Source organism: Stegodyphus dumicola, chromosome 4 (genome assembly GCF_044657685.1).
Source record: "Stegodyphus dumicola isolate Sdum_Otavi_A_Nest chromosome 4, ASM4465768v1".
Classification (NCBI taxonomy): Eukaryota; Metazoa; Arthropoda; class Arachnida; order Araneae; family Eresidae; genus Stegodyphus; species Stegodyphus dumicola.
Genome location: NC_140771.1, coordinates 69,073,048 through 69,089,712, shown reverse-complemented (window position 1 = coordinate 69,089,712; position 16,665 = coordinate 69,073,048). Strand labels below are relative to the sequence as shown.

At 36.0% G+C, this 16,665-nt stretch overlaps 1 protein-coding gene across 4 annotated transcripts in view; it reads right to left on the bottom strand.

The window, feature by feature from the left end:
* Liprin-gamma (liprin protein kazrin) overlaps nt 1–16,665 on the bottom strand; it is a 463,459-nt gene that overhangs the window by 55,297 nt on the left and 391,497 nt on the right. For all 4 annotated transcript variants that reach the window (XM_085815044.1, XM_085815043.1, XM_085815045.1 and 1 more), the window contains one exon: nt 15,336–15,536. In XM_085815044.1, coding sequence (XP_085671170.1) covers nt 15,336–15,536 — 201 coding nt within the window. The remainder of the gene's footprint in view (nt 1–15,335; nt 15,537–16,665) is intronic.

Genomic DNA, 16,665 nt, shown 5'->3' with positions numbered 1-16,665 from the left:
CATATCAGTGCCCTTCGAGAATAGTTCTGGATGTTACATCGAGACTCATCCGTAAAGAGTTCGTAGCTCCACAGCTCTGGTGTCCAACTGCAATGTTCACGGGCCCAATTCAACCGCGCTCTGACATGCGCTGGGGACAAAGGAACACAACCACGTGTCGTCGGGCGTATAGTCCATGCAGTCGACGTGACACAGTTTGGAAGGAAATGGGCCGCCCTGCAGTAACAGAGAGATGCGATGCCAGCTGCGTACTATTAGTTATCTACAGCGTTTTGCAGACAGCAACAGGAAGCGATCGTCTGCCGTTGTGGTAATCCTCCGGCATCCAGAGCCACGTACAGGGGTTTTTTATACTTTTGGTAACGATTTCGCAGCCTACTGATGACATTACAATACACATTCAGCTCTCTCGCAACAGCGAATTGTCTTGCACCATCTTGCATCATCCCGATACCCCTCCAACGCATTTCATCGAGCAAATGGTATCTTCAGATCATGCTAACCTCTTTGGCTATCTTGGATTACACGAGAACTGTCGCTGCATGCGAACTGACGCATAGGTCCGGCATGCGCATTTTAAGGCCTTGCGGTGTGACTGTGGAGTTGCGTTTTATGCTGATTTTCGTTGCCTATCTGTACTCGGTGACACAACTTCTACCTCATATGTAAACTGTATGTTTGAAAAGTGTTTTAAATGACGAAAATATTCGTTTTCGCCAATTTCAAATAAAAAAAAATAATTTTAGACAAGTAAGGAAATCTAACATTTAATGTGATCTCTCGGGTACTATATTTATATCTGTGAAAGTTTTATACTCGTTTTAAAAAAATAAAATTATAAGAAGTTTCATTCCCATATAACAAAAATTGACCCAGATATTTAGTTTGAAAATTTGCAATTTTTATGTCATTTTCGAGTTGCCTCGAAGGATCGGTTAATTAAATTATAATAATTCGAGGAAATAAGTTTAAATGAAGTACAGCAAAAAATGCATATAATTTAATATGCGTACAAGGAGATCATGTGGTGTCCACATCAGGTTTCTTTCTCTACCCCCAAGTTTTCTTTTCTTAATGTGTTGTACACCGATTATTTACTCTGGCAGAAGTGACATTCCTCTCCCCTTCTTTTGCCGAATTGGATGATTTTACATCTACATTTTTCATCATAAATTTCTTCAACACTTTCAGCGTCATATATTTCAATTTGCGAGTCGCAGCTTAAGCAAAGTGCATTACAGAAACACCCGGCAACTAACTCGGAAGCTTCCAACAACAACGTCTCATCTTATTCTTGCTTTGGAAAAGGTGAATTCCATTTTGTAAAAATAATATTTAGTCATCAATCTTCTACGGCATGTCAGTTTCTAAGAACAAGTTCTGTAACTTCCGCAGCATTAAAGTCTAGCTTGTTTTGGCATCATATCCAGACCATTCAAATGTTAAGAAAACATTTTGCATTTAGAATTCACGAAACTGTGCTTTATAAAACTGAGTATGGGTTCAGAAGGTATTCATTTTTACAAAATACCTTAGATCCAGGGAATCTGTTAGCGCTGACTTTATTCATTTTTGAATTCTACCAAGATACGGATTACATCGCCAAATCGAGTTTTTCTAAATCGGAATTGGACTGCATATGATTTTTATTGTCGTAATAAACAATCCAAAGATCTGTAATTTTAATGAAAACGATGAGTCATTTTTTGAATGTTATGTAAATGTTATATTCAACTTTTATGAGAAAAATATACTAGCAATATACTGAAAAAAAAAGAGTACTTGCATAATTAAATAGTACAAGTTTAGTGCAATTATTTACAAAATATATATGTGTAATGTAGACAATTACGTCAGATTGATCCTCAGGACCAAAAGAAAAAAATCGTGTTGTCGTCATCAATACTGGTGGTGTATTTAATTATGGCAAAGCACACTAGGGCTATCTGCCTAAGGGGGAGGGAGGCCTTCGTGGAGGACTTTCTAAGGGAAACTGGCTCGTATATACCGTCATCAATAGTGAGTGTTTATAAGTGGTAACAAGAATAGGCGATCTACGCGACTGCCTAGGGCGCCGATTTTCGGAAGGCGGCAGCTAAGCTGTTCTCCAAAATGACAGCTAAATAAAAGCATATTTTCTTCGAATTCTTAATGCGTTTAATTTATTTGAGGCTTCAACTATACTGGTCGCCTAGGGCACCAAAAATGTTGCAGCGAGCCTGATAAGACTGCTGTCAAAATCGGATAGGGAGAAATTTTTTTAACGCAATCGGTTTAGCAGTTTTTTTAAATAAGAATATTATCTTATTTTTAATATCAAATTTAATTTATGCTCTTAAAAATTACTTTGCTTAGCATAGGATTTCTAACTTTTAAACTGATAATTGCTTTCTTTTCATGACACTCCTAGAAAGCTAAGCATTCCACGAACTAAACAGACTAACGCAACCTGCGTTGTTTACTTTGTTAATTAATTACGATAAAGCGATCTCGGGTATCTGCCGTAAATACAAAAATGCTTTGCTTTTGTGGAAACCATTGTAAGAAATAAATATGCTCGAAAGAAAATCATTTAGACTGCGCCACCTGACAAAAGTACTTCGGTCAGGGCGTAATTAAATCGCAAGTCGCACTTTTCTTGCTATTTTTCAATATAGGTCCTCACCATGGCCCGAGTGGTTAAGAGTACGGAATACTGGTACTTCAACCTGGGTTCGATCTCAAGCGAATATGCTGGCTCCATGGTTTCACTTTACCTCATGTGTCGCGTGAATACTACCTAGGTTTTCTTAGGAAGTCCTCTACAAAGGATTTTCTCAAGAAGATAGACCTCGTGGGCTTCGTCACATTCAAAACAGCCTACCTAACCAATCTTCCTTAATATCACTAATACAGGCTGTCCATAATTTAATCACCGGATTATCTAAACCAAATTCAAACGTAATTTTACGAAATAAAATTATTTATAACGATAAAGTTCAAGGAGTTTCGTTTGTTCTAATTTTCGGGAATGGCAAAAAAGAACTCGTTTGTTTACAGACAATACTGAAAAAACAATGTTCGTTCTCTGGTTATGGGAAACGAAATCTCCGAAAATAGTTTTGAGGCGATTCCGACCTTAATGTAATAAACCTTCACCAATGGAACATTCAATTAAAAGATGGTTAAAACAGTTTCGAGCGACCGGACATGTTTTGCATAAAGGAAGTGCAGGTAGGCTTTGTGCTAGTGATGAAAATGTTTCCGCAATTCCAGATGTGTTTGTGCGCAGTGCCAGCCTTCAAACAGGAATTCCTAGGTCGACTGTTCATGAAGTTGTTCATGTCTGCGTATACATTGCAGATTTGTCAACAAATCAAACCTAATGATCGAGTCGTTCGTAATGAATTTTCTGTAGACATTCCAGTAATTATGATGATTTTCCTCGGATCATTTCTTCGTATTCAGTGATGAAGCAACATTTCATGTTTGAGGAGTGGTTAATCCAGGGCTAAAGAAAAAGAGCCCTGGGTTAATCGACGTAACTGCAGGGTTGGGGGAAAAAGCCGCACTTTTGTAAGGGAGTATGACCGAGGTAGCCTTTTATGTTAATGTTTGATAAGCACTAACCGAAAATAAAGTGATTGGTTCCTTCTTTTCTTGGAGTCATCAATTAATTCGGATGATTATTTCGATATGCTGAGATAGTTTCCGGTACCTCACTTAGAAGAAATGCAACCAAGCCTTTTTTTTTTCCCCCAGCAGGATGGGATTCCTGTCATTGGGCTACACATGTACGTGTTCTTGATGAAACATTCCCATATTGCTAGATTGGTACAGGGGGACCAAACTCATGGCCACACCGTTTTGCAGACGTCACACCCACTCGAATTCTTCTCCTCTGGATTTCTGAAGAACCGAGTTTAAGCTGCAGAGATTCTCAGCATCCATGGTTCCATGGGAGTATTCCATGGTTTGAACTCACGAATAATAGCTGCTCTATTATGGTGCGACAGTAATAACTGCACGTGAATCCTATAGTAATAATTCAGAAAACCTAATCAACAAAATGAATTTAATAAAACGCGTAATATAAATAAATTTCTTCGAATATTTGGAAATTCAAGGAATATCTGATAAATACCCATCTCGAACAATTTTACTGTTGCAGTTGCTAAATATAATATTCATAAAAACACGTTTAAATTTTAAAAAAAGGTAATTTAATATGCATTTTTTAAGATGATATAAAAAATATCATCATTTGATATGAAAAAAATTTAAATAAGAATTAGAGATAAAATAATATCAAAGTTTAATGTCTTAACGCTTTGTACTGCTTATGGGATTAATGATGCTTTCAAAAATAACAATACTAATAATGATTTTTTTCTTGTTTATTACGTGAGAATTAAAACTGCAGCAACTGATTTGGAATGTCACAAAGTAGACTAAAGAATTATGTTTTCATTATCATAATCTGATTAGGTGAAGAATATTAGAATCTGACTAGGTGATATCAGAATTTGATTCCATACTCTGTGTGAATTGAAGGAAAAGTTTTGCGTTGCCACTCGACAAAGCGTAAGATATTTCTGTTGCAAACTTAATCCCAAAACTCATGGATATGACAGAAGTGTGTTTCACTCGGAAAAACGCAACATATTTATCTTTCGAACTGAATCAAGAAACTCAGCGAAATGTGTTGTTACTGCCCGCATAAAAAAAAAAAAAAAAAAAAAAAAAAAAAAAAAAAAAAAAAAAAAGGGCTTTTATCTTCCACGCGACGGTACGTTGTCGTAAGCGTAAGGTGATATTTAAATTTTCTTTAAAATTTATTCTGTTATTAACTGACAAACTAAACGACTAAAAATCAATAAACGCAAATTCATTTCAATTATTATTAATTATTAGCTGCACCTGTGACATTACATTAGCTGAATTTATTAAAATCTCGTATTGTGCTAAAAAAAAGGTACCTAGAGCCATCAAAATTTGAATAACTTAATCTTCCACAGAATATGGGTATGTGGAAGCCCAAATTAAAAATTTGGAATTTGTTTTATTATGGATTTCATATTTTGTAAAACTTTAACGGATTTTTGATTAACAAACAAAAGGATTTTAAAGCAAGCAATGCCAACGTTGAACAGAAAAAACACTTTTATCTCCAGCGCATGAGATTGTGTATCGGAAATTCTACAGATATGCTCAATTTAAAATTACTCTGCGATATTACTGTTGAACTGAATTTTATGGTTTAAGTGCGAAGAACATGATATTTAATAAATAAAGGTAACACACAAAATGTTTAAAAAAATGCCCCTTTGGACGTAATTTAAAATCTGAAGCCTTTCAGATTTTCTTTTTTATATATTTTTTGTTTTCAATAAAAATTATTTTAGGCAGCTGAAGCGCAAGCAGCTAGTATTATAAAATAATAAATAATCTATATGCATGTATATACGTTTCTTGCACTGTGAAAAAACGCCGGCAGCTAGAGACAGCAAATTTTGAACACTTAGAGTATGTAGGATTTCCCACTGTGTACTTCTAAGTTACAGATGAATGTGAAGAATCTTAAGAACTAAAAAGCGAATAATCGCTTGAGTTCGTGAGGTAGAAAATAACAAGGGTGAAATAACCCTTTATTATTCCAACTAAACTCCGCCTTGGAGTTGTACAATAAAGCCGACACTCGGGCTTCAACTTAAGAAACTAAGAATTAAACTAAACAAATCTTAACTGAAGAGATATAGCCGAAGCTATCAAGATTCTAACGGAGTCGGCCCCTTAACGCTAATTGACTGCGAAGCTATAAATGACCTAGAGTACGGCCGAGCGTAATAACAGCTAATGAGAGAGTAGTCTAAAAAGGCGGATGTGTGCAACCAGAATATCTGGTATCTCTCTCACTAAGACAGTAGCACTTCGCGGTTAAATACCGCTCTTCCTCATTAGCATTTAGGCGTGATTCTAAAACTACGTTCTGGCCGGAAGTGGTAAGTTGAAATTAAGAAGCGATAGGAAAGTTTAACTCAAAATTTAACTGTTAATAAAATTAACATAATCCTTACAAGTTCTTCATCCGAACATATACGCCTCAAAGCATGAAATTTGAATTTCGATTTTTTTATTTGTTTAATAATCTGTGAGAATTTAATTACATTTTTATTAATATACGAAATAGTTTAAAAGCAATTTGTAACCGGCAATATGCAAAATATTCATGCTTTAAATTAAAAGAAAGCTCAGCAATTTAAAAGAAATATTGTAAAGAACGCTCCTGAACTCTACTAGAAAGACCTATGATGCTTTTGACTAGAGAGAACGTCGTTAGCAAACTCCTCACATTACGAGTACTGTAATTCATTTTAACGCCTATTTTAAAGAACTGTGAATGGCAACGACTTAACTGAGGAATACGCATGCGTAAAGAGATGAGATTTCTGTTGAGAGGCCTGTGAGAGAGAGTTTTTGGGAAGCTCCGCCAGCGAGCTGAGGTGTGGAGACTTTGTTTGTCGAGTGATGACGAGTACCATCTTCGTTAACGTCTCTGATTCGTGTCACCAGCTCGGATATCTACTAAAGTTTTCTAAATGTATTAATGTTGTATCTGTGATATGTTCTGTTATTAAAAAGTGATGCATCACCACTATCAGTGTTGATTCCGTTCCCAATGAAGCATCCACGACGTCACAGACTAAAAGAAAATAAAAATTGGAGGTTCCACCGAGATTTGTGTGACAAGAGACCAGGTATGTGTTCTCCACAATATTCATTTCCAGGCCTGAAGTGTATAATTTAGTTATTTATTACTTATTTGGGAAATCAATTCCCAAAGCAGAAGTAGCACATCAGTGCATAAGAGTTTTAAACACTCAATGTGTTTGGTTTATATATCTAACAAGATATTTTCCTTTTGTGGTATATTCGGGAAAATATTTTCCCATTAACACGTAGCACATCAGTGCATTTTATAGCACGTCAGTGCATAAAAGTTTTTTTAACAATCAAAGTGTTGCATTTATATATCTAACGAGATATTTTTCCTTTGTATGATAATGGGAAAAATCCATTCCCGTAAATAAACAGCACATCAGTGTATGTTTAACGTTTCGTTATAAATTGGTGTGACAGAATGTGAACTGTTTATTTTGTGTATATGTGAAAGCACATCAGTGCAATATTGCAATTTTCATTTCTAAGTCATTAGAAGAAAATTTATGTTAAATTCTTGTGAAAGAAATAAGTTGTTGAGTTATTAAAAACTTGTTACTTTGGTTTTCTCATGAAAGCACACCAGTGCTGTATTTTAATATGATATGTTTTTTTCTGATAAGTAGAATGTTAAATTTTATCATTTCATTGTATAAAAATTTAAGCTTTGAGCAGTAACGAAATCTTCTAATAGTGTTTGTTCTGATTTAAACCTGCGCCTATCGATTTTGCGTAGTAATTGCGTTGGCCATGTGGATTGACAACGGAAGTATCTGTCATGAAAACGATAGTTAATTAAAGGTGTTTATATTTATTGGCGCCACTCTGGGTTTTTTTCTGTCTGGCTGTACTAAATGAAAAGAATTTGTTATTATTTTTTTTATACGAAGTATTCAGTAAGGTTGTTTATTCGTTTTATGTTTGAATGGAAATAAATCCACAGTGATTAATGCTTTTATTAACCTTTTATTTTTATTTGCCTAATTTTGTAAGAAAGAAGAAAGAGTTTTTTATATCTCTGATATATTTTTATGTGTATTATTTGTGAATAACTATTTGAGTTCTTATTTGTTTTGAGCAATTACTTTTGTGAAAATGGCATTTTTGGGAAAAGCTAAGAAAAGGGATCTATTCTTTGTCGCTTCAGAACTTGGGGAAATAGCTTTAGAAGATATGAAAGTGATAGATTTAAAACAGTTAATAACGAATAGTAAAAATTATGAGGAAGAATTTGTTAAAAATTTGTTAGAAAGTATTATGACTGATAGGATAGAAAAGGAAAACTTAGAGAAGCAAACAAGAGCGAAAGAATTACAGTTAGAACAGGAAGCTAGGGAGAGGGAATTTCAGATACTACAACAAAATAAAGAAATTGAAAAGCAACAGTTAGAACTAGAATGCCTTAAAGCAAAACAGAACACTGAATCTGCTAAACCTGGAGGTGAAACGGTATTTAATCAGAATTTTCAGAAACTAATGTCCAAGTTTAATTTAAAAACTGATGATATCAGTTTATTCTTAGAACTTTTTGAGAGGCAAGCTAAAGTTCTAAAATTGCCCACGGATCAATGGGTGTCATATCTCATTGGTGTCCTTCCGGTTGAGGTAAATAATATAATTGCTAGGGAACCTGAAGAACAGGCTAGAGATTACCAACATATTAAAGAATTACTACTTAAAAGATTTAAATTAAGTGCGGAGAAGTTTCGGCAACTTCTTGTTAAGACTAAAAAAAATCCGGATTCTACGTGGTACGATTTTTATCACGAAATTAAGACATTTTTAGATGGGTGGCTTAAGGGATTAAAAGTCGAAACATTTGAGCAACTTAAGGATTTAATGTTGGTAGATCAGATTAAAAGGCGCACGCCTAATGAGTTTAAGGAACATTTTATAGATGAATGGGCCACGATCACTTCACCAAAACAGTTGGTGGGTAAAATAGAGGAATTTGAAGATGCGAAAAAGACGATGGTTGGGAAAACGAAATTGGGTGAACTGAAAACGAAAATATCAGGTAGACAAATGGGTGTTTTTCAGTCCACTGGTAGCGTTTTCAAAAATAGAAAAAACCCTCATGGCACACAATTAAAAAAAGATGATGACGCACGCAATGTTGGGAAAAAGTCGGACTTGAATTTTGATAGGAGAAAAAGACTTCAGTGCTATGAATGTGGATCTTTTGACCATTTACGATCTCAGTGCCCTAATTTAAAAACTCAAAAGGCAGATTTGTATCAGATAAGCGGGAGATCAGAGAAGAATCTGTTAGATCCCTATACATTAAATGGAAGAGTAAATGGTTTTGAAGTACCTATTCTAAGAGATACGGAAGCAACGGTAGATATTATCTGTCAGAAATATGTAGACAGAGATAGAATGAAGGGGGAACATGTGTGGGTTCGACATTTGTTGGATGATCATATGACTTGTTTACCTGTTGCTGAAGTAGATATTGAATGCGATTTGGGTACAGTAACCACCAAAGCAACTGTTATAGGACACCACTTAGACCAAGGACGATATATATTAGGCAACCAGACAGCGGCTCTTCTCAGAGGAACTGAGAAAACCTACTCGTCGTATGTCGGTAATGTTAATGCGGTCGTTACTCGATCTCAAGCACGACAATTTAAGGAAGCGGAAAATTTATGTGAGACGAATCAAAATTCTGAGCAGAATGAGTTAGAATTGGAAGAGGAGGACGATGCTCATGAGAGGTCAGAAAACGGAGAGATATTGCCTCCTGTCGACCTTTGTGTCCCCACAAGTCCTGCAATTCAAATAGACTCAAGTACTTTTATTGATGAACAACAAAAAAGTAAAGAACTTGCGCCTTTATTAGAACTAGTAAAAAGCGGAAGTAAAACAAGTTATGGGATTAAAAATGGGGTTTTAGTAAAAAAGAAGGTAAATAAGTTAGGAGGAGAAGAACATTTAATTGTTGTTCCAGAAAACCTCAGAGAGCAAATTAAAGCAATTTGTCATGAAGGAACTTCAGGTCACTTAGGAGTTCTGAAAACAAAAGACCGGTTACTAAGACATTTTTTCTGGCCAAATTGTTATAAAGACATTGAGGAATTCGTTAAAACATGCGACTCCTGTCAACGTGTAGGAAAAACAAGTGACAAAAAGAAAGCACCGTTGGTAATGGTACCTGTGATATCGGAAGTTTTTAGTAAGGTTAATGTAGATGCTTGCGGGCCTATGCCTACATCTACTGAAAGTAATAAATATCTTATTACAGTTATGTGCTTAGCATCTAAATATCCTGACGCCGTCCCGGTACCGGATATAACGTCGAAATCTGTTGTAAGTGCACTCTTGCAGGTATTTAGTCGGATGGGTTTTCCAAGGGAGGTTAAAACTGATCAAGGAAAATCTTTCATGAGTCGCTTAACCGTTGAATTTTTGAAGAGGTTTGGTATAAAAATTTCCAGAAGTTCGGTTTACCACCCCCAGAGCAATCCTGTAGAACGGTTCCATAGGTCAATAAAAAGGGTCTTAAAGGTATTATGTATTGAAGCTGCCCCAAATTGGGAAGTACAATTACCTGCCGATCTCTTTGCCCTGAGAACAGTAACGCATGATAGTACAGGATTTAGTCCAGCTGAATTAGTGTACGGGACCAACCTCAGAACACCTGTCGCATTATTGTATGAGAAATGGTTAGATCCTCAGGAAAAAGAAGATACCGTAATAGAATATGTTTTCGAATTAATCAATAGGTTAAAGAAAAGTAGAGAATTAGCTACAGAGAAAATGGAAGAGGTGAGAGACAAAAGGAAGAAATGGTATGACAAAAATGCCATGAAAAGGGAATTCCAGCAAGGAGATTCTGTATTAGTATTAGCAGTGAACCAACCCCATAAACTCGCTCCTAAATGGAAAGGGCCGGGGAAAATAGAGAAAAGATTATCAGAAACAAACTATGTGGTTAGTTTTGAAGGGAATCAGGAAGGGAATAAAGTGTATCACATCAATATGTTAAAATCTTATCATAAGAGACCTGAATTTTTGAATATGGTGCTCCTTGACAACGAGGAGATAATTGAACCCTCGGAATTAGAGGAGGATTTTCCTTATATGTTAACCGACCCCAATGTGTTTGATTTTAATGAAATAATAGCAAAAGATAATCTTAAAGAAAGACTTAGTGAGGAACAAATCCTGCAGTTGGGAAAGTTGTTGGTAAAGTTTTCTGCTATATTTTCGAATATTCCAGGGAAAACAAATTTAGTCGAACATGATATCGAACTAATCAGTGACAAACGCGTACAGCATAAGCCTTACAGAATGACAAATCGACAGAAAGAAATTCTTAAAGTCGAGATTGAAAAAATGTTAAAATACAAGATTATTGAACCAGGACCCTCTGAGTATACTTCACCCATGATCCTTGTTGAAGCACCAGGTAGGGATCCTAGGCCGTGTATTGATTACAGAAAGTTAAACGAAATAACGCGTACTGAGTTCTACCCAATCCCCAATATAGAGCAACGTGTTGAAACTGTTGCAGCAGCCAAATTTATCACCTTGATAGACTTAACTAAAGGTTATTGGCAAATTCCGCTGACCCCTAGGGCTCAGAAAATCGCTGCATTTGCTACAAATTTTGGCGTATATAGGCCATTGCGAATGCCATTTGGGCTTAAAAATGCTCCTTATTATTTTAGTAAAATGATGAGCGAAATATTGTGCGGATGTGAGAAATATGCGACCCCTTATTTAGATGATATTGCTATTTTTTCTGAAACGTGGGAGGAACATTTACAACATTTACATGAAATTTTAGAAAGAATAAGAAAAGCCAATTTAACTATTAAACCCTCTAAGTGCAAGTTTGCACAAGAAGAAGTGCAATATCTCGGTCACATAGTAGGTCGAGGAAAACGTTCTCCAGCAGAACTAAAAATCGAAGCGGTTCAAAATTTTCCTGTTCCCACAACTAAAACTGAGATTAGAGCTTTCTTAGGGTTAGCTGGATACTACAGACAATATATACCTATGTTTTCTGCTAAAGCCGCACCTTTGACAGATTTGTTAAAAGGGAATAACAAAAGGGGTAAAATTGTTTGGAATGATGAATGTAAAGAATCATTCAAATCGTTAAAAGAAAAGCTATCTAGTAGGCCTGTGCTACATGCACCCGATTTTTCTAAACCATTTATACTACAGACAGACGCATCAGATCAAGGATATGGTGTTGTTTTAGCTCAGAAGGATGATAAAGGAAAAGAACATCCCATATTGTATCTCAGTAAAAAATTTACTGATAGTAAGCGGAAGTATTCCACCACTGAAAAAGAGTGTGCTGCAATTCTGTGTGGAATAAAAAAATTGAAAGGGTATATAGATGGGCAGACTAAATTTTCAATTCAAACGGACCATAATCCCCTAGTATGGCTAAAAAATAATGCAGGTAGAAATGGTCGATTATTACGCTGGGCCTTAGCCTTGCAATCTTATAATTTTACGATACATCATAAAAAGGGAAGTGACAACTTAAATGTAGACTGCTTAAGTAGAAACTCTGTACATGCCAGTTAAATAGACTAGTTATCATTTCTTTTAAATTGTCTTGTTATTTGCTTATGTATATTGTATTTTTTTTAAATTTCATACTACATAGTAAACTGTTAGCTTTATTCTTAAAGACAAAAATTTTTGTGTTGGTTTTGCATATATTGTATATGTATTTTTAAATGTGTTCTTTTTATGATGGCCTGGTTATGAGAGTGGAGAACCTTTGTAACAGTGTGGTTTAGAATTAACTGGTAAAATGTTGAACAATCTCTATTGAAACCAGAAACTGCGAACTGTGAAGGTTTACTTCTCCTGTGTCCGGAGAAACAAAAACTGGAGGCGAAAGGTGTTTGTGTGTGAACGCCAGCCTGAACTTGTATTTTATCCCGTAGGAACTTAAAAAAAAAAATTTGTTTCCTCTGTGTCCGAGGAAAACAAAATCTGGAGGCGGAAGGAGTTAGTCTGTAAAGAACGCTCCTGAACTCTACTAGAAAGACCTATGATGCTTTTGACTAGAGAGAACGTCGTTAGCAAACTCCTCACATTACGAGTACTGTAATTCATTTTAACGCCTATTTTAAAGAACTGTGAATGGCAACGACTTAACTGAGGAATACGCATGCGTAAAGAGATGAGACTTCTGTTGAGAGGCCTGTGAGAGAGAGTTTTTGGGAAACTCCGCCAGCGAGCTGAGGTGTGGAGACTTTGTTTGTCGAGTGATGACGAGTACCATCTTCGTTAACGTCTCTGATCGTGTCACCAGCTCGGATATCTACTAAAGTTTTCTAAATGTATTAATGTTGTATCTGTGATATGTTGTGTTATTAAAAAGTGATGCATCACCACTATCAGTGTTGATTCCGTTCCCACTGAAGCATCCACGACGTCACAATATGTTGCCACACGGTAAAGTGTAAGATATTTATGTTTCAGATTTATGAAAAAACTCAGCTAATTAAGAGAAATGTGTTGCTAGAGACGAAAATAAAATATTTTCATCTTCCACGCACAAGAGTGTTGCCATTTAAAAAACTGTAAAATAGACACTAAATTTTTCTTTCGAAATTGATAAGTCTGTAATTGATTAATAAACTAAGGAATTTAAAAGCAATAAACAGAGTTCTTCAACGTTATTACTATACTCACCAGGTGGACTCGTGATTACACTAGATGAATTAATAAATATCATCATATAATATTTCTTTTTTATTACAATTTTTTTAGGAGCTTGGCCGTGTTAGCAGCTAATTAATTTAAACAAAAAATAAAAGAAGGAGAGTTAAAGTAGGAAAATAAATTTCAAAAGGTACAAAAATTATTCCGAAATTTAATAATTTAACGAAAATAAATTATTAAAAACAGCAAAGGATTAAAAAGAAAAGGATGTGGACACTAGATTACATTAAATTATATTAATCTAAGACACTAGATTATATTATAAACATTTTCTAGATTATATTGTTGCGTTATCTTCTGACACCAGTTGTTAGGTTATTATCTTCCTTCACGTTCATACGGGATTTGTAGATTTGGAGTGAATAACGACGACACTTGATGAAGTATCGAAACACACTTTATTGGCCGATATTAATCAGGACAACTCCAAAATCTCGTTTACAGTCGTCGAACTGTTATAAACACGTTGACACGATCAGCGATACAGCTTTTAGGTTATCAAGCTATCACGGTGCAGACAGCTTCACTGCAAAGCACCCGACTCTGCTTTCCGGAGTACAGCTTCCGACTCTGCTCGGTCGTTCTCGGAACTCCACGTACTCTCGAGACTCGCGATGCACTCGACGACACACAGAGCACAGCTCCTGACTCTTCGGTTCAGTCATTTCCGGAACTCAACACGCTCTCTCGACGATGCACTAACCGCGATACTCTAAGAGACTCTTTCGGTGCACTCAACGACCCACTCGGCACTCGCTGGCCGGCTGTCAACGCAAACGCCTCCGCAGGCCGGCTGTCAACGCAAACGCCTGACTCACTAGACGAGACACACTCACTCGATGAGAGACGCACACTTACTGACTACGGACCAGCAGGGTTTATATAGCTTTCGGCTTGTGTTCGAGAACATTCTGGGCAAAACCGGTAAGAATTCGTTCCAGAAGGTTCTCCATCAGTCCATGGCATATCGCCAATTCTGTCGCCAAATGGGCGATTTCTTGCCAATGTGGCAACACTGCCTTCCTTGCTATTTTATGGCAACCCTAAAACTGCTTTGCGGGGAACCCGTTTTACCGCGCCTGTACCTTTCGTAACAATATTATACATTTCATTTAAATTTATTTCCTGGAATTTCATTACAGATATATTTCTCATTCAATCAATTCAATTCCCGCTTCGCGCCAAGGCGAAAATACATTAAAACTCAAAACATCTTCATTAAACATTGTAAAATATAGAAAAATCTAGAACATCAAATACAGTGGGAAAAAATTCTGCAATTAAAATAACAGTTTTCTAAGCAAAAACATGGAATTTGGTCGACAGACAGAAAGACAAAATTTTCGGGACACAAGAATTTACCCTTAGCTTTTGACCTCACTGAGTAAAAAGATAATTCAGTTGGTGCATCAGCTGATTTAATTCACTAAACTACCGAGAGTTTCAAATATAAACAGCCGGCACATTAGGTCTAGCGCCATTTCCATTTTTAACTATTTCATGCAGATTAATTAAAGGCATAAAAACCTTAACCGGAACATAAGAACAACAGACTTCAATAGCTTTAAAGCAAAAAATGCACGATTTTTCAACCTAAAAGAGTAAAAAAAAAAAAAAAAAAAAGAGCTCACCAAGCCGGGTAAGAGGGTGGGTACATATATGTTTGGTGCTGCTGATTACAACGAAAAAGAGAAATACACATCTAGATGTTATAGCAGTTCTACAGCTAATCGGTTTTGAGCTATGCAAAATACATACATATATGCGTACCCACGTGTGTAGAAACGTCATTAAAAAAAAAAAAAAAAAAAAAAGAAAGCCCTGTTAAACTTCCATTATCAAAAAATTCAAACGCCCGTCACTCAAGAACGAGCCGCTTATTACTTTCTCACACCGAAGAGCACTCGACACACTGACAGACAGAAGAGTCTCACTTTCAAAAAGTTCTGGATCCAGAGGTTTTCTTCTTTTACTCCTGGAGAACACTCGAGAGATGGAACCCCAGGTGCCTTTCTTCTCCTTGGCTTTCTTCTTCACGCTGCTCATTCCTCCCATCTCGGAGTTGAAGATGTCCTCGGCAGATCTCGACAAGAGACTAGGGCGATGTTCTGGAGATAAGGTTTGAATTGTGAGGCCTGAATGGACGGAGAAAAGAAAAAGGTTACAGAATTATTGTTCGAAACATAAGGATAGAATAGAATTCAGCCAAATTTATAACTCATTATTAAATTATGAAACTTCAATTAAATAATCTAAATGCATTCTATTTTTCATGGATAAAAAGAAAAACTAAATAATTCTTTACCAGATATATAACAAAATGTTCTAGAAATATCCTTTATTAACTAAAATAATGTATATTTAATAAATATTATCAGTTGGTCATATTATAAACTAAATGTATTTAAAATCATACTAATTAGAGAGATTATTAAAATAAAGTTAAGTCGATGATCACCGCCTAGGCCACTGGTCATCTGTGATTTACAGGCTGATGTCAACGATGTGGAACATCGTAACATAAATACAGATTATTAACATAAATTTGGAGCAAAAATTACTGGCTACCGTCAAGGCCACTGATCAGCTGCGGAGCAACACCATAAATTTAGATACAGTACAAAAACATCGTTAAACTAACAAACGCCGATGATAGTCGATGCAAGATAATAGGCCATCGGTGTTGACGTTTTCTGGTGACACGTAAGCTAACCGTCACATACCTGACAGGTCAGTTCATAGGCCATCGGCGATAGAAACGTGAGGCTATAAAATTTAGATAGATTTTATAATGAAATTAAACCGACGGGCAGCGAAGACTGCCGATACAATTAGCTACTGGTTACTTACGAACTGATGGTCACCAGCGGTGGACCCGCGGATCATCGGTGTGGGCTGGTGAAGTGAGAGATTCTGTATACCGGTGTTTAACACCAGGGTGCCTAAGCACAATGCCTTAACCTTTGTAGAACATGTTGAAATTTCCGAAATAAATTCTGACAAGTAACAGGGTCACAAGTTCTAAATTCTGTAAAACAACTGATGAATAATTATTCAGAAGTACAGCATCATTCACAAAAAAATATGGAAATGTTAGTCATTGTGTGGGAGTACATGCCTATGTTAAGTGTTTTGATGAAGTTTGATAACATTAGGTTGACAAATGTTTCTCTGCTTTTAAATATACCGTGAGTCACAGGATTAAGAATTACAACAAGAACGATGCATCGAATTGGGAGACCAGGATACCTATTAAAGTAGTTG